The sequence below is a fragment of the Sander vitreus genome, chromosome 19, assembly GCF_031162955.1.
Source record: "Sander vitreus isolate 19-12246 chromosome 19, sanVit1, whole genome shotgun sequence".
NCBI classification, from domain to species: domain Eukaryota; kingdom Metazoa; phylum Chordata; class Actinopteri; order Perciformes; family Percidae; genus Sander; species Sander vitreus.
Window position 1 is genome coordinate 713,530 of NC_135873.1, and position 22,879 is coordinate 736,408.

General features: G+C 41.8%; 2 protein-coding genes across 3 annotated transcripts; both read right to left on the bottom strand.

Moving 5' to 3' along the window:
* Positions 1-16: 16 nt before the first annotated feature.
* Positions 17-5,303, bottom strand: LOC144534593 (Fc receptor-like protein 5). Its single transcript, XM_078276599.1, has 4 exons — positions 5,273-5,303; positions 4,750-4,809; positions 4,127-4,390; positions 17-335 (listed from the first exon to the last, which is right to left on the bottom strand). Exons 1-4 carry the CDS (start codon positions 5,301-5,303, stop codon positions 25-27), a joined length of 666 nt encoding a protein of 221 aa, XP_078132725.1. The 3' UTR covers positions 17-24.
* Positions 5,304-7,529: 2,226 nt separating this feature from the next.
* LOC144534516 (uncharacterized) lies at positions 7,530-14,394 on the bottom strand. Of its 2 annotated transcripts, none has more exons than XM_078276495.1 (11): positions 14,342-14,394; positions 13,200-13,259; positions 12,643-12,906; positions 12,316-12,564; positions 11,104-11,163; positions 10,173-10,277; positions 9,460-9,537; positions 9,229-9,288; positions 9,009-9,083; positions 8,656-8,762; positions 7,530-8,297 (listed from the first exon to the last, which is right to left on the bottom strand). In XM_078276495.1, the coding sequence occupies exons 1-10, from the start codon at positions 14,370-14,372 to the stop codon at positions 8,668-8,670; spliced, it is 1,077 nt and encodes a 358-aa protein (XP_078132621.1). In that variant the 5' UTR covers positions 14,373-14,394; the 3' UTR covers positions 7,530-8,297; positions 8,656-8,667. The 2 variants fall into 2 exon arrangements, with proteins under 2 accessions (XP_078132621.1, XP_078132620.1); XM_078276494.1 differs by having other exon boundaries at positions 9,160-9,288.
* Between the last annotated feature and the right edge of the window lie 8,485 nt (positions 14,395-22,879).

A 22,879-nucleotide genomic window follows, 5' to 3' on the forward strand; every position in this document is an offset into this window, starting at 1 on the left:
AGTCTGGAGACATGACTTCAGATCTTAAATTGACTTTATGCCAAGCATCAAACCTAGGGCTTTTATTTTGAAACATGTTTGGGTCTCACCTCTGACAGCCAGCCAGCTTTCTGCTGATTCTCCAACTCCAGAGATGTTACACTTGTAGAGTCCTTCATGAGACTTGTAGACACTGTGGATGGTTATTTTACCCACAGAGCTGCTCCCAATGAAGAGGCCATCTTTAGAGAAGACAGCTGGAAGGTTGGTGGACGACGTATTGTTCCTGCAGTGCAGAGTCACAGCGTCTCCCTCCATCACAGGAAGAGCAGGACTCTCCAGGATCACAGAACCAGCTAAACAACAAGACTTTTATAAATGTTAAGTTAACTTGACAGTTTTGCTGTGTGCATAAATAAGGAAAACTAAACACATTTTGTACAAGTACATACAGAATACCAGTCACACATACAGATAGTTGACAAATTAATAGAAAACCCAATATAATGGTAACATCAGTGCTCTTTGGCATAGACTTGAAGTGTCTGCAGTCAACAGGAAGGATGAACACCATTATTGCAAAAGACATCATCCCCCTTTGGTGTTTTGATGATGGGAGTGGAGTCTAACATGTCGCTCCAAAACCATCCATCCATCCATCCATCTTCATCCGCTTATCCGGGGTCGGGTCGCGGGGGTAGCAGCTCCAGCAGGGGACCCCAAACTTCCCTTTCCCGGGCCACATTAACCAGCTCCGACTGGGGGATCCCGAGGCGTTCCCAGGCCAGGTTAGAGATATAATCCCTCCACCTAGTCCTGGGTCTCCCCCGAGGCCTCCTCCCAGCTGGACGTGCCTGGAACACCTCCCTAGGGAGGCGCCCAGGGGGCATCCTTACCAGATGCCCGAACCACCTCAACTGGCTCCTTTCGACGCAAAGGAGCAGCGGCTCTACTCCGAGCTCCTCACGGATAACTGAGCTTCTCACCCTATCTCTAAGGGAGACGCCAGCTACCCTCCTGAGGAAACCCATTTCGGCCGCTTGACCCAGCCATGGGTGAGGGTAGGAACAAAAACTGACCGGTAGATTGAGAGCTTTGCCTTCTGGCTCAGCTCTCTTTTCGTCACAACGGTGCGATAAATTGAATGTAATACCGCACCTGCTGTGCCGATTCTCCGACCAATCTCCCGCTCCATTGTCCCCTCACTCGCGAACAAGACCCCAAGGTACTTGAACTCCTTCACTTGGGGTAAGGACTCATTCCCTACCTGGAGAAGGCACTCCATCGGTTTCCTGCTGAGAACCATGGCCTCCGATTTAGATGTGCTGATCCTCATCCCAGCCGCTTCACACTCGGCTGCGAATTGATCCAGTGAGTGCTGAAGGTCACAGGCCGATGATGCCATCAGGACCACATCATCTGCAAAAAGCAGCGATGAGATCCCCAGCCCACCGAACTGCAACCCCTCTCCACCCCGACTACGCCTCGATATCCTGTCCATAAATACTACAAACAGGATTGGTGACAAAGCGCAGCCCTGGCGGAGGCCAACTCAACTCAACGAGTCCGACTTACTGCCGAGAACCCGGACACAGCTCTCGCTTTGGTCGTACAGAGATTGGATGGCCCTGAGAAGGGACCCCTCACCCCGCACTCCCGCAGCACCTCCCACAGTATCTCCTGGGGCACCCGGTCATACGCCTTCTCCAGATCCACAAAACACATGTAGACTGGTTGGGCATACTCCCAGGCTCCCTCCAGGATCCTTGCAGAGTAAAGATCTGGTCCGTTGTTCCACGACCAGGACGGAATCCGCATTGTTCCTCTTCAACCTGAGATTCGACTATCGACCGAACCCTCCTTTCCAGCACCTTGGAGTAGACTTTACCGGGGAGGCTGAGAAGTGTGATACCCCTGTAATTGGCACACACCCTCTGGTCCCCCTTTTTAAAAAAGGGGAACCACCACCCCGGTCTGCCACTCCTTAGGCACCGTCCCAGACTTCCACGCAATGTTGAAGAGGCGTGTTAACCAAGACAACCCCTCCACACCCAGAGCTTTAAGCATTTCTGGACGGATCTCATCAATTCCTGGGGCTTTGCCACTGTGGAGTTGTTTAACTACCTCAGCAACCTCCACCAGTGAAATTGATGCCAATCCCCCCTCATCCTCCACCTCTGCCTCTACCATAGAGGGCGTATTAGTCGGATTTAGGAGTTCCTCAAAGTGCTCCTTCCACCACCCTATTACCTCCTCAGTTGAGGTCAACAGCGTCCCATCCTTACTGTACACAGCTTGGATGGTTCCCCGCTTCCCCCTGCTGAGGTGGCGAACGGTTTTCCAGAAGCACCTTGGTGCCGACCGAAAGTCCTTCTCCATGTCTTCTCCGAACTTCTCCCACACACGCTGCTTTGCCTCTTTCACGGAAGAGGCTGCAGCCCTTCGGGCCCTTCAGTACCTTGCAACTGCCTCCGGAGTCGTCTGGGATAACATATCCCGGAAAGACTCCTTCTTCAGTCGGACGGCTTCCCTGACCACCGGTGTCCACCACGGTGTTCGTGGGTTACCGCCCCTTGAGGCACCTAAGACCCTAAGACCACAGCTCCTCACCCCAGCTTCAGCAATGGAAACTTTGAACATTGTCCACTCAGGTTCAATGCCCCCAGCCTCCACAGGGATGCACGAAAAGCTCCGCCGGAGGTGTGAATTGAAAGTCTGTCGGACAGGGGCCTCCTCCAGACGTTCCCAATTTACCCGCATTACCCGTTTGGGCTTACCAGGTCTGTCCAGAGTCTTCCCCCACCCCCTGACCCAACTCACCACAGCTCCGCCCCTCTCTTCACCCGAGTGTCCAAAACATACGGCCTCAGATCAGATGAAACGATTATAAAATCGATCATTGACCTTTGGCCTAGGGTGCTCTGGGAACCATCACCTTATCGTGGTGGAGAGGTTTGTGTGTCCCTATGAACCTGAGGGCTGTGTTGTCTGGAGCTTTGTGCTCCTGGTAGGGTCTCCCAAGGCAAAGTGGTCTCAGGTGAGGGGCCAGACAAAGAATGCTTCAAAAATCCTATGAAAAATCGAGGAAGGGATGAAGTGACCCTGCCCGGAGGAAGCCCGGGGCCCCCGTCTGGAGCCAGGCCCAGATGGAGGGCTCGTCAGCGAGCGTCTGGTGGCGAGCTGCCACGGAGCCCGGCCGGGCACAGCCCGAAAAAGCTACGTGGCGGACATCTCTCCATCCCATGGGCCCACCACCTGTGGGAGGAACCGCTGGGGTCGGGTGCGCTGCCACATGGGTGGCAGTGAAGGTCACGGGCCTCGACGGACCAGACCCGGGCAGCAGAGGCTGGCTCTGGGGACGTGGAATGTCACCTCTCTGTGGGGGAAGGAGCCGGAACTTGTGCGGGAGGTGGAGCGCTACCGGTTAGATCTGGTGGGGCTTACCTCTACGCACAGTCTTGGTTCTGGAACCATACTCCTGGATAGGGGTTGGACTCTTTTCTTCTCCGGAGTTGCCCAGGGTGTGAGGCGCCGGGCGGGTGTGGGGATACTCACAAGCCCCCTGGCTGAGCGCCGCTACGTTGGAGTTTAACCCGGTGGACGAGAGGGTCGCCTCCCTACGCCTGCGGGTTGTGGGGGGGGAAACTCTGACTGTTGTTTGTGCATATGCACCAAACAAGAGTTCGGAGTATTCGGCCTTCTTGGAGACCTTGAGTGGAGTCCTGCATGGGGCTCCAGTCGGGGACTCCATAGTTCTGCTGGGGGACTTCAACGCGCACGTGGGTAATGATGGAGACACATGGAGAGGCGTGATTGGGAGGAATGGCCTCCCTGATCTAAACCAGAGTGGTTGTTTGTTGTTGGACTTCTGTGCTAGTCATGGATTGTCTATAACGAACACCATGTTCGAACATAGGGATGCTCATGTGCTCCAAAACCAAGTTATGATTTTACTTCAATCTTAGCAGCTGCACTGCTGTGATGGCATCATTAAGTTAAGACAGTTTCATAACCGGTTTAAAGCGTATGATAGTCACGTTAAATAGTAGTTCAATTCTATGTGTGACACGCTTATTGTTGCCATGTTACCATTGTTTCTGTCTCATTCAAATACGGTATGTGCCAAATTTGCTTAAAGTACACCTACCAGTGACAGTGATGTTGACAGTGTTGCTTCTCTCTCCTCCTTCAGCTTCACACCAGTATACTCCGCTGTCTGTTTCAAAGGCACTGGAAATGGTACAGGTCACCGTTGAGATCACTGTGCTATTAGAACACGTTGGGATGTATCCCTTGATGTTCCTCACCCCTCTCCATTTAGCTGAGCCGGTAAACCCCTCACAGGTAAAAGAGAGCGACTCATATTCAAAGAGCGGCAGTCCGGTTGGAATGATCGAAAGAAAAGCTGCATCTGAGACAGCGAAGAACAATAGAAAATAAATAAATAAAAAAAACACTTTTCAATATTTATACAATAGGCTAAATTAAAGAAAAGGCACATACACAAAAAAAATGAAAAAGACAAACAAAATCAAAACTATAGGTATGTAATGCTATAAGACCAATTGTTTTCAGCTGGGAGAGTTATTTTGCTAGAACCAAATAATTGGTTATTGGAAGGGACTAAAATATAAAAATAACATTTTTTTTTTTTGTCTGACTTTTCAAACCTTTAAATGTCTTCCTTATTCTTGTTAAAGGAAATAATAATTGTCATTGTATTTTTTCAGAGAATGGGTTAAAAAAAATGTTTAACTATTTGCCACTTACCGCCTTTCTTAGCATAACTGTGGTGACCATGTGCAGCCGGCAGCAACAACACATTCAACACTGGAGGGACAGAGAAAGAGAACTGTTGATGCTTTGTTTTATAAAACCATTTTCTAATTTTAATTATGATATAATGACTGGTATAAAGAGATAAAAGGATTTCAGATGCTCTTGGATATTGATAGAGGTTATAAAATGGCTGAAACGTCTACGGAAGCCTAAAGCCTTAATGTAATTTCATCAATTCGTGTAATCTCAAATGTCTAAAAAAAAATGTCTTCACTTCAACAAAATAGTTTATTATTCAGATGTGAATCAGGACAACAAACAATGAAGTGAAAGTTACTTTCTACTCTAACTTAGCAAGAGGTTTCTCTAGGATGTACTATCTACGCTCTACTTACTGCTACTACGTTTTGTTTCGATTTAGCACATTCATTTGAAAAATGATTTTAATTGTGTCACACTCGGTGCGGCTTTCTGATAAATGAAAAATGAACTGATGGAAAAGAAGACTACTTACACAGTTTGATGCAGAGAGATGTGACCTCCATGATGCCTTTCTGCCGACTGTCTGAGCGTCAGACGGAAATACAGATAAATACAATGTAGGTCACGACCTCTTCCTGTGTCGTTTATTCTTTTGTTCATGCAATGACAGGTTTGAGCTATCAGTGGTGGACTCACGGTGTCCGAGGGCCGATTGTCGGTTTAAGGCAGGACGGCTGTATAATTCTGTGATATGTGATATATATCACCTGCAGAGTGGTTAAACAGCCTGCAGATAACGTAAAGTGATAACAAAAGCAGCCAGAAGCCTGTCAAGCTAGCTGGCTTGCTAAGATAGCTAGCTGGACACACCTGGGCTGACATGAACTTACCTTTTTCTCTGTCCCCTGCTCATAGGTCGTCAGTGGAAATTCAGAAATTTAGAAGATGAAATTGACACAAAATCACAACAGTTGACATGTTTAGTGTTTGGAGTCAGGGCTTAACTTGAAGTTCAAGTTGAACCCAGCCTTCAAAGTTGAACCCAGAGTTGAAATAGAAGCGAAATTGCGATTGAAAATGTTAGCGTTTGTTGTTTGGAGCCAAGAAACGAAGCCACACACACATTCATCACACACACCTGAGTGACGTACCTCAGGGCATCCAAGCTGCGTTTCGATCCCACGTCTCCACGTCACCGGTCGGAGTCCTTCACCACTGGAGCATCTTCAGGGCCGATCAACGCAAACAACCAGAGGGAGAATGAAGTTCAGGCTGAAGGTGCAGAAACTTCACCTTCATCAAACTGCAGAGAAACACAGTTTACAGTCTTGGATAAATATCATATTCTCTATTTGCTGCTGTCCTGACCGTTTTGTGCTCAGAACGGGCTAATTTCCTTCTAAACCATGATTACAGCAACCAGTACTTCAGTACTCAATGAAACTGTAACACACTTGAAATGTGCAGCCCACTACTACTACTGTAGTACTGCTTATATCGCCAGTGACCACATTTGTCTCTGACGTGACAGAGGCTGGTAGCGAGAAGCAGCCAAAGCTAACTTTTGAGAGCGTTTTAAGCTTCGTGGCCTTTTTGCTAGACGGCGCTCTGAGCCAGGCAGACACAAAGCTGACAACCTCACATGGATGCGGTGGAGATGGCCTCATACATACACGCAGCGGACCGCTGTGGACTTGTGTCTGTTGCACGGACACGCAAGGATTTCCAGAAAAGAAGCTGCATGTGTCTACGACAATGCACGGACCCCGGTACAAGTCGATACAAACATTGCATAGTATACACTAACACGGTGTAACGCCGATGACCTGTTGGTGTCCATTCAACCCACGCTGGACTCGTTCATAATGAATCAGCCGTCACTCTGTGAGGAGAGAATCCAGTCTGCAGTGGAGTTCAGACACTTCACTGATAAACCAGAGATTGGCTTTATGGTCAAAGATAGTTTTTTGTATAATTAACTTCAGTCTCAGCCAGAGACGCCTGCTTTTAAAAGTAACGTAAAAGTAACGAGTAAAGTAAAAAGGTGTCATTTAAACTCAACATATTACTTACCAATATGCTACAGTTTCACAAGAAAAAGAAAGTTTTAAAAAACAGACTTCTGCACAGCACGTCTCATAATCTTGGCATCATTTAAAAAATTAGCGACAAAAGCTCTGAGCAGGTCACTTCCTTGCACTTCAAAATAAAAGCATTTCCTGTTAACAATGGCCACAGTAATACTGAATAATTACCATTTGCAAGTTTCTTATATTTCACACATTGACTCTAAATATGGTTAAAAAAAAAGTATGGTTTACAGTTTTCTTTAAAATATGTTTAAACTAAATAATATGAGTTATTAGAATTGGCTTAAATTGAAAGCCAGTATATGTGTGTGTGTGTGTGTGTGTGTGTGTGTGTGTGTGTGTGTGTGTGTGTGTGTGTGTGTATGTATGTATGTATATATGTATGTATGCATGTATGCACTATGTTGTTTTGAATTCTTTAAACAGCAGATATTATATATTTGTTTGTCCAAGACAAATGTCCTTTAGAATAATACAACAAAAAAAAACTCTTATCTCATCTTACAACTTTCACCTTAATTAAAAATGGATTCAAGTGTATTTCAATTGTAAAAAATAAAATCATATTTTAAATACAGGCATCCAGGAGGCCACTTTTGCTCTTTTGCATTTACTTTTGCTTGTGTGGACCACAACAAATAACTCACAGTGCAGATAATTTAACTTTACTGATACATCCATGTGTTTTGATAAAACATTATTCCAATATCATATCTATAATATATAATATATCATATTACCACTCTTTAATATTATACCCATTTTTTCATTGACTTTCATTTAATTGAGAACCTGGACCGTAACGAGTGTATTTAAAAGCAGCAGTGGTAGCTTTAGTACAGCAAGGTGTAAACTGGTACGATACGTCATTTTGGAGATGCTTTGAAAAGCCATTTATTGTTTATAGTATCACATTCTGCAAACAAGCATCAGAAAGTCACAGTTTCCATGTAGATTACTTTGTAAAAATGTACTTTAGTAATACACAACACACCTCAGATATTAACATTACCATACATAACATTATAAGACAAAGTACAAACATTATTTTGAAGTGACAGGTGATGCTTTGTGTAATGCAGTCTATTGTTACATAGCTTAGTTTTCAAATACTTTGTTTCTCATTTCTTTACTAATCTTATTATTAAAAACTGACAATATTGTTACCAAGTTGCAGTTTGCTTTGCTGTCAGTGTTACAAATAGTGACAGATACAAAGTACAAATACAGTGCTGTCAAAATGTTTGATCCAGCAGAGAGATGACAACACAAAGTACAAATAGTACTCTTTACTGACCCCGTACTCAGCAAAATATATGTTGTATACTAGAGAGAACCAACTGCACTACTAAATACAAAAAGTTAATTCAAGCAGAGTGTATTTGACGTCTCTAAACTTTCTTGTACATATTGCATGCTATAAGCAGTTCCTTCATCTCCTTTGCAAGGTGTTTCTTCCTCAGTGATCTGTAAGACACACAGAAACCACAGAATGTAATGATGTTTACGCACAAGACAGTACATTAAAGAGTAACTAAACCCAGGCTATAGGCTGTAGTGGCTACAGGCTATAGTGGCCAAACAGTGGAATTACAACTTCCGTGTCTGTCACGTGATGCCATGGCGAAAGAGACGTCTGTAAATCGGTGGCTACATTTTTTCGAGCGTCACCCCATGAAATGACTCATTTCAGATAGTTGCTTTAATTTCACACTGAGCATCAAGTTACCTTCTCTGTCTTTCTTGGCCTTATGTGTTGGTAATATAAAGGTCTGGCGAATTTGATTAAAAATAAATAAAAAGCCAGTGTTACTGTCAGTCCTACCTCCTCAGTCGTCTAGATGAAATCATATTCATGCTCCTGATCTGTAAAAGGTGGGTCTGTTACTGCTGACGGCGCTGCTGTCAATGTGAAGCTGAATACTCCTGGTTCTGGAAATATGGAAACAATTGAAATTGTCTTAGCCTTTTGGTAAGATTCGTTCATCATAGTAACCAACATGTTAAAACACCGAAAATATTTTGGTCATTGGCTCTGTCCCATTACTTTGCTTGTAACCCTGAGGAAAGGCGATGGATGGTGGTGTCAGTGTCGTCCAAAACAACCCATGTCAGTGTTACAATAATGACCAGACCCAAACGGAATCTGTGGATAAATAATTAAAATAAAATAGTAACCATTTTGGAGACCTGGCAATGTATCATCGCCGGGAAAAGTGGAGTGAAAAGATAGAGGCAAAGGTTCATCCTTATCTGAAAAAAGAGACACAAAGTTAGCAAGACATATTGCATTAAACTGTAGCATGGTAAACCTTCAACTAAAGGTCACCTAATGTCAGAATGCTACTTTGGTCCTGTGGAGGACTGCAGGCTGCCGGCGGTTGAGGGGCCCTCTTGCCTTTTTCTGTCTGTGGTTCTTTGCTTTGGTTTGTGTGGAGGCTCAAATTATCAGCAGCATCTGCAATGTCAAAACCATGACGAATTTAGTTGATGTGACTTAGTAAAAAAAGAGGTTCTCATACATTTCTGGTCACAACCTCAAAGTGACATCTATCCAGTTACTGTTACTAATGTTTAAATGCAGACGGATGAATAGTTTATCACTTTACCTCAAAGTGCATTCAATTACCTTTCTTTTTCTTCTTGTCTTTTTTGACCAAAGCGTACAGGTCCTTGTTTGGATCACTCAACTTTATCTCTAATAAGACTGAAACATGAAGGACATTTATTATCACTATCACTATTACCACTCACTATTTCTGCAGAATTATTTTGTAGAATCATTTAAGTGAGGTAGGTAGGCAGACATACATATACAGGTAATCACAGAAAAAAATAGGCATGGCATCCAATATATGAACACACATAGACATACAGTACAGAAGGAGATAAGTGAGTTTTAATTTTCCTGTGTTATGGGTACATAGCCTACTATACAAATAACTTCTTCATAAATAACTTCCAATTAGGGGTGCCCTGATCCTGATCTAAGTCCTTTAATACCTGCAGATAGGCATGTATTACAGCTGTAGCCCTCTAAATTCGGCCCACAATATTTTTCACAAGCTACTTGATCTAAATCTTGAGGGTCCTGGGAACTGCAAAAACACTCCACTACAGAGTGGTGCGTCTTTTACCTCATAAACAATTTGTGGCAGAGTACAGACACCGGCTGCAGAGAGCCTGAACATAAACCCGACAACAGCCAGGTTTTATTGTGGCCTGTTGAGAAGTTACTCACAATACGAACATTAATGAACGACATCCGATATGTCCAGCATAACCCAGTCAATCAGAATCACCGAACCTTTGTTTTGTGTGCATTAAGTATAATTGTAGTACCTAGCTGTTTCTTCCAGTAAAGTAGTCCAATCACCAATAGCTGCAGGAACAATACGACAGCGACAACGGTCCAAAGTAGGATGTAGTAATGGTGGGAAACCATCGCTTTGTCAGATAATGGAAAGATGACAAAAAGGACTTTCTTTAACAAAATGCTCTGGTTTTTGTCAGACAGTATCCTATATATTCTGTACCATTTGATCTAATGTCAACATTTTATACACATTTCCCTAAAAATGTTGCCTGACATATTCAGGGTTTAGAGCAGAGATCTTCAACAGGGGGTCTGGGGCCCCTAGGGGGTCCTCAGATTCTCTGCAGGGGGGCCTCCAAATTATTGTCAATTTTCATAATTTATTTTCAAAAATGAAAATGTCTTAACATGAAACCAACACATTATTAGCAAATATAAATCCCCACAGATGATAGGCTTACTGGCCTATAGGTAAGGTAGTCACTAAGGTAGCCATCCACAGATACAGTTCATCTCTAAGGATTCACTGTGCAACATGTATGTTTAACATTAAAAGATCATTCATGAAATAATGTTGACAATCATTATTTTAATAGCTTAGTATTCCATGCACTAAAAAGGTATGTAAAAAGGCTTTAGGCCACCGTACATGTTATTGTAGGCCCAGTTTAATATGCAACTTCATTTTATACAATATATGTAGTAGGGGGTCCCTGCTCCAACTCTCTTTCAGTTAAGGGGATCCTTGGCTTAAAAAACTTTGAAGACCCCTGGTTTAGAGCTTCCACGATTAGTTGATCAATGGATTTTTACAGCCATAGTTCAACCACGTCTAAAGACAAAATTGTTCATACCAGATTCTTGCCTGCCTGCTTATACCCTTTGGGTTTAGGTTGCCTTACCTTTTGTCGAATACTATTATGATCAACGACCTGGTAAACTTTAGTTTTACCTTACCTGTTCTGTCTGCGCGTTGTGAGTCCTCACTTTGTGTCACTGAGCCATCATACTTCTCTTCTAGAATTTAAAATAAAGTTCTGTGAGTACAGCGTTTGGCTGCGTTAGATGAATTTGTACTGACTCACTCACATGTCTAGAAATGCTGTTAAGATGAGCAGCTAGCTAATACCATCAGTATAATCAGCCGGGGCTGCAGTAAAAATATACTCTCACCTCTGTTAGATACTGGCACATACAGTATTTAATGGTTTATGTTGTTTTTTTTATATCTGCTTACCCTGGTCAGGTTGCCACATGGCTAACAATAGCCCACTGAATCATTGAACAATCTAGCAGTTTGTTCACGTGTGCAGTTAACTGATTGATCTGTCTGAAAGGCTGAGAGTTATATATATTTCTTTTTTACATTTACCTCTGACAGCCAGCCAGACTCTCTGGTGATTCTCCAGCTCCAGAGATGCTGCACTTGTAGAGTCCTTCATCAGACTTGGAAACACTCTGGATGGTCATCTCTCCTGTAGAGCTGCTCCCTAATGATGAGGCCATCTTTATAGAAATCAGCTGTGAGGTCAGAGGGAGCTTCCTTCATTCGACAGCGCAGAGTCACAGCTTCTCTCTCAGTCACAGGAAGAGCAGGACTCTCCATGATCACATCAGCACCTAACCAACAGCATACAAACATTTCATGTTAGATAGTAGCACATATTTAGTGGTTCATTTTTTTTTATATCTTCTTACCCTGATCAGGGTTGCCTATGCCATTATGCATTGCATGCACCAGTCTATCACATGGCTAACAATAGCCCAATGAATCATTGAACAATGTAGCAGTTTGTTCATGTGTGCAGTTAACTGAATGATATGTCTATTTTACATTTACCAATGACAGCCAGCTGATGTTTGTTTGATGTTTGAGGACCAAAACATAATTTTAAAGTGTATTCAAGTGATGGACAGTGTGTTGGTTTATTTGGATCCCTTTTAAACTCTAAGGCACATGCTCAGCAGATTGCTCCTTTGCAGGAGTCATTTTTTAACCAGCCAATGATTACAATTTTAGCAACACTGTCATGTGTCATAAGCATCAAACATCTGGAGTTTTTATAAGTAGGGGTGCCATCACCATTTGTAATCTGCACCCGTCCTGCCCATACAGATGATACTGCAACATGTTATCTTTACGATGTTTTGTAATGCTGTTTGTTCCACCTCTGACAGCCAGCCGACTCTCTGGTGATTCTCCAGCTCCAGAGATGTTGCACTTGTAGCGGCCGTCATGAGACTTGAAAACACTTTCAATGGTCAGGTTTCCTGTAGGACTGCTCCCGATGAGGCGGCCATCTTTATAGAAATGGGTGATGAGACTGGAAAAGGAAGTCAACTTGGTTCTACAGCTCAGAGTTACAGCTTCTCCCTCCATCACAGGAAGAGCAGGACTCTCCAGAATCACAGAACCAGCTGAACAGCATTACAAAATGTTTAGAAGCAGAATAAATGCTAAACTTTAGTGATGATATCTACACACAATCAACCTACCGGTGACAGTGATGTTGACAGTGTTGCTTCTCTTTCCTCCTCCAGCTTCACACCAGTATTCTCCGCTGTCTGATGGAAAGGCAAAGTCAATGCTGCAGGTCACTGTTGACGTTACGGTGTCATTTGAACATTTTGGAATTAATTCCTTGATGGTTCTCACTCTGCACCCAGCTGAGACATTAAACCCCTCACAGGTAAAATGGACAGACTCGTATTCAAAGAGCTGCAGTCTGGTTGGAACGATACGAAAAGCTGCGTCTGAAACTGAAAAATGGAGAGCATAATTAAGGAAGAATTTGGTTCCCAGACAGATAAGAGGTGCATTCTATAATAAGAGGGAAATCAAAAAACAATTGAAGAATCTACGGCTAAAGAAGACCTTGTCTATGCCATAGATGTATTATAAGAACTGGATATAACATTAAAGGCAAAGCCCCGTTCATTTCTATCAGAGTTGCTCAGGAGTGCATGAAACCATCATGGAGCCAAAAATTACCCGGATGATCAGCAGGGTTAGGGTTTAGGGATAGGGTTGGGAACAGGTAACTGCTACTTACCAGGTGTCTGAGGATAACCATGCTGAATATGGGCAACCAGCAACATCAACACATTCATTACTAGAGACACAAAAGAGGAGAGATATGTGAAAAGATGCTTTTACTGTACATAGAATTAATATTCAATCACTAAGTCATATAAAATTGTCATCTTGTTAAAAAGTTTTTGGAGCTGCACAACACTTTATATGCTAAATATAACTAGTGGAAAGTTCTGATATTTTAGAATACGTATGGATTTGATCAAATGCTTTAAATTATTCACATTGGCATATAGCTTTCATAAAGGACATCTGATTTTGGTATTCGGCAGAGCACAAATAAGGGTTTAATAAATAATATTATTTTGTATAATTTTTTTTTTTGGGGGGGGTGAAAAGAAAATATAACTCATAACTGTGCCTGCTTGTGTGCCAGAAAAAAAACATTAGGAACCTGCAAAACATATTACATTGCGCCACTATTTTGTTTTGACTGGAGTTTTTTTACCTTAACTTGCTGAGGTAGTTTATTATGTTACGTGTCTTTACTTGCAATATATGTATGTGTATGTATGTATATGTGAAGAGCAGTTTGTTTGAGTGGGAAGAGGAGATTAGCCTAGGTAAGCTCTGTAGTTAGTTCACCTACACTTTGTGCTCACTGCTCAGTCAGTCTGTGTCACACGGTAGCAGATATCACACTGAAGAAATAGAGCACTATTTATAGCTATACTAGCGACGTTGCTGTGCCACATTTACACATAAACCAATAGAATTCATTATAGTTCATTAATATTCTATTATGTTTTATTGAATAACACTTATTCTAACAAAACATATTCTATAATAATAACAACCAGGATCGTTACATCTATTTCTACACTTATTTGAATACAAATACAGATAATGTTGGTGCCTCATCAAATACACATCAAATACAAACACTATAGGCTCCGTGCTGAAACCCAATTCCTAAAGAGGAACTTCTTTAATTCCACATGTATAGATGGATCCAGACACCACACAAAAATAGAGATATGATAAACTTTTTCAACATTTATCTCTAAAACGTTTATGTTGCTATCCTTTTTATTTCTATTTTGTGTACTGTTACTTGTAGAGCAACAAGAAATGGGGAAAACAGACAAATGTAGTACTCACACAGTGTGATGCAGAAAGCTGTAACCTCCATGGTGTCTTGCTGCTGACTGTCTGAGCAACAGGCTGATACAGAGCTAAAAACAGCATAATGCAGTTGAGAACTTCCTCTTCCTGTGCACACGATTTCTGGTGTTAAGCAGACGTTGGCTCTTGTTTTAAAAGCACTTTGCTGAGGCAGATGTACTCTACAACAATACATGATCTTAGATTTGCACAAAAGGGGCATAACTACTCACTTGTAGTGCGTTTAATACTTCAGTTTCCTTTGAGTTCAGTAGCACCCTGCAGCTACATCAAATGGAGACATTTAACCAGCCAAGCAATGGATGGTAGGATATATAAAATCCCAATCATAGGCCTCCGGATGTATCAAAGTTTTTTAAGTTAGCTTCTAGGACGGACTGATTTCCCCAATAAAATAACATTTTGCCCTGGGAATAATTTGACAGATGATATAGTCACTTAAACGTGAACTCATTCTCATGAACAGGTTCGTATGAAATCATACAAAAAGTTAGGCGCAACAATTCGTATGATAACCTACAAAATTACGGGTCACATGACAGTTTACTGGCATTTACAGTTAAATTAAGCTGACAAAAGGTGACTGTGAGCCTGGTACAGAGTACCGTCAGTACATTTATTTTACAAAAAGTGATTACAGCACATATCCATTCAATCCAATTCATTCAGTAGGTGTCAAGATATCTCAGTCTGGACCAAAGTGGTGGGCAGACGTTGCCATCCTTAGAGCCTTGCTGCAAAAAAGGAGTTCTGATTGGATGGTTCATACCAAAGTAAAGAGGGAGGAGAGATGTTAAGACCTAGAGTGCAACTTTGCATATAAGTAGGTCAAGTTTCTTCCTGTTTGAACTTTTGCTGAACTCCATTTATCTGAGATAGATGGGTGAACATAAATAAAAAGTCCTTTGCTGCCCCCTGCAGACATTATATCTGTCTCTCAGGTTGTCAAAACTACACAGAAACTGCCGTCATTGCTCCTGTTTCATTGACTTCAGATGTGTTTGCTGCTGTAGTATTTGATACAGTAATTATGGTGATAAATTACCTGGCAACTGGATCAAAGTTCAACCTCTTATTTATATGTAACATATTAACTAAGAGACATTGAATGCAAGTGTGAAATCAGCTAAAGGCTACAGCACAGAGCCAGTATGATTATTCAAAACTTACTGGTTTGACAGGTGAATTTAGCAGATTGAAATGTTCTTGGTAGTGGGAAGTCAGTTGTAATTATGCATTAATTAGTTCAAGAGAATATTCAACTGCTGCCGCCGAAGAAACAGCATTGTTTTAGTGGCGTTTCCGTCCTGAAGACAATTATACCACTTGGAAGTGTGGGTGTGGTTATAAGAAACTATTAATACATCAACCTTTTTATTACTACAGGTAGACTTGGATTTATTAGGCTGAGCAGAGGGCAGCACTGTAGCTGAGACTGAGCAGTTGATTGTTGGATATAAGGACTTTGACCGTGTGCAGCTCGCTAAAGGTAAGACATTCTTTTTAAATTAAACTCTTTCTGCTTTGAATTGATTTTCAATTTAGAGGAACTTGTAACTTTTTTGATATGAAAGGAAGTTTGTTGTCACATATGGTCCCCGTTTATATGCAACTTTTTTTTTCAAAAGCCCGGGCAGGCTTATAAACAATGGCTTCTTATCTTCGAAGGAATTAAATAATGGCTAATAAATAATAAAAATAAATAATAGCTGTATAGGAAATACAGAACGGACCTAATCTCAGACTGTTTGAAAAGATATATACATTTGATATTAGATGTTTATTTAGCCAGAATATAAAAAAAAAAGATTCCACATGATATTTTTGTGAATTTATTTTGTGGTTTATTTTAAATTCCCAGCTCTGCATGATGCCTCACCAGACGGACAGATTGTCCTATAAATCTCCGCCCATTGTTCTCAGCACTTTGATTCTCCATTACGCTGTTGCCCTTCTTCTCCTGACACACTCGAATGAAGGTAACGCACACATAAACATGATTATGAAAGGTCATTATTTTGGAATTGAGATGGAATACTCTGCACTACCCGCATGTACTAAATATGGTCGTCAAACCATTAGAATCACCTCTCAATTAAATGTAGTCCAATACAAAACTGCCAGTAACTACGACCTCAGTAATAAACGTACAGTGTCATCAAAAACTGAAGATTAGATTGATTTTTAAATGTAAAAAAAAGACAGAAAAAGTATACAAAATAATATTACACAACATAGAAAGCATAGAGATAGATAACAACAAAACTGATATGTCCGAAGAGGACACTTTATTATTAAATTGTTGTTCCAAAAATACTTAATCAGAGGCCATTTGGATGTTAATGGATACCAACACTGCCTTTTCTTTTTGAACAGACTAATACTTTCATTGTTGTATCAAATCCTTATTGTTGTTTATGTCATTAAATATTGAATGCTTCAATACTTCAAACCCACCAGATTACTGGCTGTTTTCAAATTATTATTCACACGTTAAAGACATGCTGTTGAGTGTTCTGTATTGTACTGTAAGCCAGTGACATGGAATTAACTTATGAACTTAAATTTTTGGCAATGATAGTTGCTATCAGGTCTGTGGCGTTGTTAGTTTGGTTTTTAGCTTTTAATAATTTTTATGGATACAACCAGTGCCTGAAATGGGCCAGTACTCACCAGTAGTACCAGCACTTCTAATAGTCCACAGTGCAGTACCCTTACTTACTTAATTACTTACTAATTGTTATTAATAGTATTATTAATAGGCTGATATCTATACCAACATAGGCTATATATCATGGTTTATTGGGAAGAAGGCACTGGATACAACATTGCCTTTCTAGGGGCCGATACTTTGTCACCACCAGATCACTGGCTGCGTCTTCCTAGGATTTACATTACAGATATGCTGTTGTGCTGCTCAGTACTGTGCTCCCGTGCTACCATGCTCTGGGTGTAACTGATGCACAATGTTACCATTTCAGTGGCACAGACAGACATTTGTCAGAAGCCAAAGTGTCCGCCACACACTCCCTCATAAACTCAGTGGTCAAAAGTGAAAGTGAAACTGTTTCTTGTTTGTTTGACTGATATGGTTTATTTGACTTTAGCAGGTCAGTTAGATAACGCGGTGATAATGGATAATGTCTGGGGTTATAGTGAGAGTTTATCATTACCTCGTGCCTGTGTGTTGCTGTGTCTGTTTTTAACCATGGCTTGAGGGATTGCAATCTCAGCCTGTTGGCCGCTTGGTCCATCACTTCACTTACTTGCTTATGCCTAACACCTCCTGAAGTATAGGCCGTCGATAAGGGATCTCCAGAGTTGTACAAATAGTAATGCACTGTAATTTGTATGTAATGTAATGTAAATTTGTTACTGTATTCACCACATTGACCGATGCTGTGTATAAATGAGTACTATACTATACTAGTATACTACTATACTACGAATTGAGTACTATTTAAGGGGACCAGTGTTTTAACCCAAACCACAAAGTTTAATATTTATTATCATTACTAGTCTTTTTGATGTCTAAACTTAACTGTCATCACTCTATGACGGTCACCTTTTATTGGCTAAACTCAACTGTAACAGTAGCTATGCTATGTCATGTGACCGTTAATTTCATAAGATATATAGGTTTTTATACAATATCATCTGAACCCAGTTAATGAGAATATGTTGACCTTCTTAACATCATCAACATGTTAGCAGTTGTTACCACAGTAAGACAAATTGTGTTGTTTGTGATGTTTCGTCCTCAGGTCAGTCTCAGGCGATTGGTCAATCTCAGTCAATAGTGGCATTGGTTGGCAATGACATCACTTTGCCATGCCCTGTAAAACCTGCCACGGATGCCGTTAACGAGATGCTGGAGTGGTCGAGACCTGACCTGAACCCCAGATTTGTCCATGTGAGGCGCTCCGGTGACGACAGACTGGTTGATCAGAATCCTTCCTACAAGGAAAGGACATCGGTGTCCATCGACGGACTGAAACAGGGAGACGCTTCACTGACACTCTCCAAAGTGAAACTCTCTGATGAAGGAACATACATATGCTTCATTCCACGGTTGAATACAGAATCCAGTGTTCAGCTTGTTGGTAAGTTAACATTAACATTGTTAATGGAGTATCCTTAATTTAGAATTATACATTCAGTTGAAGAAACTGAGGATAATAAAGTACAAAGAAGAAGACAAAAAGAAAAAAAAAACAATAACCAAAGTTAAATTATTTGTTAAAGACAACTTTTACATTATTCCCAAAAGAGGAACGAGACCAACAAAGTTAGCCCCCGCAGGACAACACAAAACAAATAGAGTCCATATAGAGTCTGTATTAGTCTCAGTCCATCCAGTCCACACAAGAAACCAAGATAATTCCTTATGGCAAACATTTTGGGAACATGCTTGGAAGTCCTATGTTAACCCAAACAGACCAATCACAGAAAGAATTGGGGAAAGGATCTCACGAACCTCTAGGTAGGGCTTTAATTGTATGCAAAACATGTACACTGTAAACCTACTTAGCTTAACGAGTCCACTTTATCAGTATTCACCTTACAGTCTTTAACAACATTTTTTTCCATTTCAAATCAACACAACATACATACATATAGCCAGCAACGGCACAGATTCAAACACATTGCTTTTATTGCAATGAACAACCTTTCATAAGGGCTTTAGTAGCCTTAGGTTTAAGATTAAATCACTTTTAATATGATATTGGCAGTGTGTGTGCTTTTTGGATAATTAGGCAAAGGCAGATAGGGGAAAATAACAAAATGTCCAATAAATAGGAGAAGCTGCTTCTGTGGAGAGTCTATTAGATATTAATTAACTTAGATTGACCTTAAACAATTTAGTATCGGTAAGGTTTTGCCCACTCAGACGGTATTGATATCTGGTCTGGCCTTTGGACTAAGAGGGCAAAGCTGCTCTTTTTGTGTCCTTGCAGTCAATATAAATAACTGTATAATAAACTCATCTGGCTTTTCCCTTTCTCAGTATCATCCCCTGTCATCGAGATAACCGAAGTCAGCAGTGGCGTGCTACAGTGTGAGTCTAAAGGCTGGTATCCAGAGCCTGAGGTGTTGTGGCTGGACGGTGAGGGAAACCTCCTCTCTGCTGGACCTACAGAGACAGTCAGAGGTCCTGATGATCTCTATACTTTCAGCAGCAGAGTGACTGTGGAGAAGAGACACAGCAACAGCTTCACCTGTAAAGTCCAGCAGAAGAACACCAGCCATACCAGAGAGACACACATTCTTGTTTCAGGTTAATATGAGTTATTTATTTACGAAATGATCACTTTTACTTTTAAACAGCTGATGTATAGTTTAGTTAAATACCATGCTATTTTGTGTTTTATCCCTCCAGATGATTTCTTCCTGAATCCATCTGATTCTGGTTCGACTGCTTATATCATCATCGGTTTGGTTGTTGGCGTTCTGTTGATTCTCGTTGCCCTTGCTGTTTGGAAATGGAGACAAAACAAAATCAGTAAGTCAGGGAACTGCTGTTACGACCCTGAGATGGTTATAGTATAGAAAGGTTTGACCATAGACTGTAAAAATAATAGACGAAGTGTTCAGCTCTGAAAGTGAAGCCAATGTGAAAGCTGCATTCTATCTAATTCAAAGTCAGTTTCTTTGGAAGTCTATGAGAAAATGAACCACTTTTTCACTTGATTTATTACCTCAGTAAACATTTTCATAACTAGTTCATGGTCTCAATCACTAGTTTCAAGTCTTCTTCAATACAGCAGGATGTTCGTTTGGTAAAATATGTGTGTGCGAATGTGTTTTCATAGTAACATCTTTACACTAGCACACACAAATGTATATTTCTGTGTGACTACAGTTCACTGTTTCTGCACACAGAGACCAAGAAGCAGCAGGAGGACGAAGAAACACAGAGAGGAGGAGAGAAGAACCCTACAAGTAATGATTCAGAAAAGGAGTGTCTGATAGAAGGACAAACAGAAAGAGAGACAATACATAATCAGAACAAGATGGAAGACGAAAATAACATTGCACGTTTAGGTGAAGGAACAAAACTTTCATGTCAAACAGAGGAGGAAACTCACCAGGAGAAGACAGAAGGAGAAACTAGCAATATTCTCATCCAGGGACAGGAACTACGTTTAAATGCTAAAACAGAGGAAGCGAGCAAATCAATAACTGTAGAAATAGCAGCTCCAGGTCCAGCAGAGGTAGAAACACAGAACGAGCAAGAAGAGAGGACAAAGTCTGTAAATACTGAAACAGCAACTCAGAGTCTGATGGATGGATATGGACGACAACAGCAGGTCAGGGCAGCAGCAGACACAAATAATGAGACTGAAAAGGAAGAAAAAGAAGTGGACATCAAATCTACTAAAGACAAAGCATCGAGTCAGGGTCCAACTGACGACACAACACAAACCACTGATCCACCAGCAGGAGGAGGGAGGCAGAATGATTTTGAATTGATAACGGGACAAAAAGACACTCCATGCACAGCAGAGAGCGGACACAAAGTAGAGAATGGAGACAGGAGAGATGGAGGGGGGAACCCAACCCCTCTTCCTCCAGTTAAACCAGATCGGCTCTCTAAATCAGAACAGAAGGATTTGAACACACTGGTCGGACAAGAAGCAAGTAATGATACTAAAACGGTAGAAAATAAAATACAAACCCAAACTAAGAACAACGCAGCAGCTCAGGGTCCAACTGATGACACAACACAACACGGTGATCCACCAGCAGGAGGAGAGACAAAGATAACTGAAGAAAAAGACACTCCATGCCCAGCAGAGAGAAGACAAATAGTGAAGAATGGAGACGGGAAAGATGGAGGGGGGATCCCCACCCTTCTTCCTCCTGTTAAACCAGATCGGCTCTCTAAATCAGAACAGAAGGATTTGAACACACTGGTCGGACAAGAAGCAAGTAATGATACTAACACGGTTGAAAATAAAGACCAAACTCAAACTACAGAAAACAAAGCAGCAGCTCAGGGTCCAACTGATGACACAACACAACACGGTGATCCACCAGCAGGAGGAGAGACAAAGATAACTGAAGAAAAAGACACTCCATGCCCAGCAGAGAGAAGACAAATAGTGAAGAATGGAGACGGGAAAGATGGAGGGGGGAACCCAACCCCTCTTCCTCCAGTTAAACCAGATCAGCTCTCTAAAGCAGAACAACAGAAGGATTTGAACAAAAAAATGAAGTCAACAAAACAGAATCTACAAATAACGAAGCAGCAGGTTCAACTGAGGGAGAAACACAACAAAACGACTCAACAGCAGGAGGAGGGGTGAGGAATGACTTGGACCAGACAGGAGGACAGACAGGGAGAAGTGACCACACTCCAGGTCCAGCAGAGAGAAAACAACAGCCGGTCAGAGCAGCAGGAGAATCAAGTAATGATACCAACACAGTTGAAAATAAAGACCAAACTCAAACTACAGAAAACAAAGCAGCAGCTCAGGGTCCAACTGACGACACAACACAAACCACTGATCCACCAGCAGGAGGAGGGAGGCAGAATGATTCTGAATTGATAACGGGACAAAAAGACACTCCATGCACAGCAGAGAGAAGACAAATAGTGAAGAATGGAGACGGGAAAGATGGAGGGGGGAACCCAACCCCTCTTCCTCCAGTTAAACCAGATCAGCTCTCTAAAGCAGAACAACAGAAGGATTTGAACACACTGGTCGGACAAGAAGCAAGTAATGATACTAACACGGTTGAAAATAAAGACCAAACTCAAACTACAGAAAACAAAGCAGCAGCTCAGGGTCCAACTGATGACACAACACAACACGGTGATCCACCAGCAGGAGGAGAGACAAAGATAACTGAAGAAAAAGACACTCCATGCCCAGCAGAGAGAAGACAAATAGTGAAGAATGGAGACGGGAAAGATGGAGGGGGGAACCCAACCCCTCTTCCTCCAGTTAAACCAGATCAGCTCTCTAAAGCAGAACAACAGAAGGATTTGAACAAAAAAAATGAAGTCAACAAAACAGAATCTACAAATAATGAAGCAGCAGGTTCAACTGAGGGAGAAACACAACAAAACGACTCAACAGCAGGAGGAGGGGTGAGGAATGACTTGGACCAGACAGGAGGACAGACAGGGAGAAGTGACCACACTCCAGGTCCAGCAGAGAGAAAACAACAGCCGGTCAGAGCAGCAGGAGAATCAAGTAATGATACCAACACAGTTGAAAATAAAGACCAAACTCAAACTACAGAAAACAAAGCAGCAGCTCAGGGTCCAACTGACGACACAACACAAACCACTGATCCACCAGCAGGAGGAGGGAGGCAGAATGATTCTGAATTGATAACGGGACAAAAAGACACTCCATGCACAGCAGAGAGAAGACAAATAGTGAAGAATGGAGACGGGAAAGATGGAGGGGGGAACCCAACCCCTCTTCCTCCAGTTAAACCAGATCAGCTCTCTAAAGCAGAACAGAAGGATTTGAACACACTGGTCGGACAAGAAGCAAG

Bases quoted from the DNA above. Each gene is read 5' to 3' on its own strand.
- LOC144534593 (XM_078276599.1), bottom strand. From the start codon at position 5,303: ATGGAGGTCACATCTCTCTGCATCAAACTGT. The intron at 4,810-5,272 runs GTAAGTAGTCTT...CTGTCCCTCCAG, and splicing joins ATCTCTCTGCATCAAACTGT to TGTTGAATGTGTTGTTGCTG. The intron at 4,391-4,749 runs GTAAGTGGCAAA...TCGCTGTCTCAG, and splicing joins CAGTTATGCTAAGAAAGGCG to ATGCAGCTTTTCTTTCGATC.
- LOC144534516 (XM_078276494.1), bottom strand. From the start codon at position 14,372: ATGGAGGTTACAGCTTTCTGCATCACACTGT. The intron at 11,164-12,315 runs GTGGAACAAACA...TTTAAATTCTAG, and splicing joins GAGTCGGCTGGCTGTCAGAG to AAGAGAAGTATGATGGCTCA. The intron at 9,538-10,172 runs GTACTACAATTA...TTCATGTTTCAG, and splicing joins TTACTGGAAGAAACAGCTAG to TCTTATTAGAGATAAAGTTG.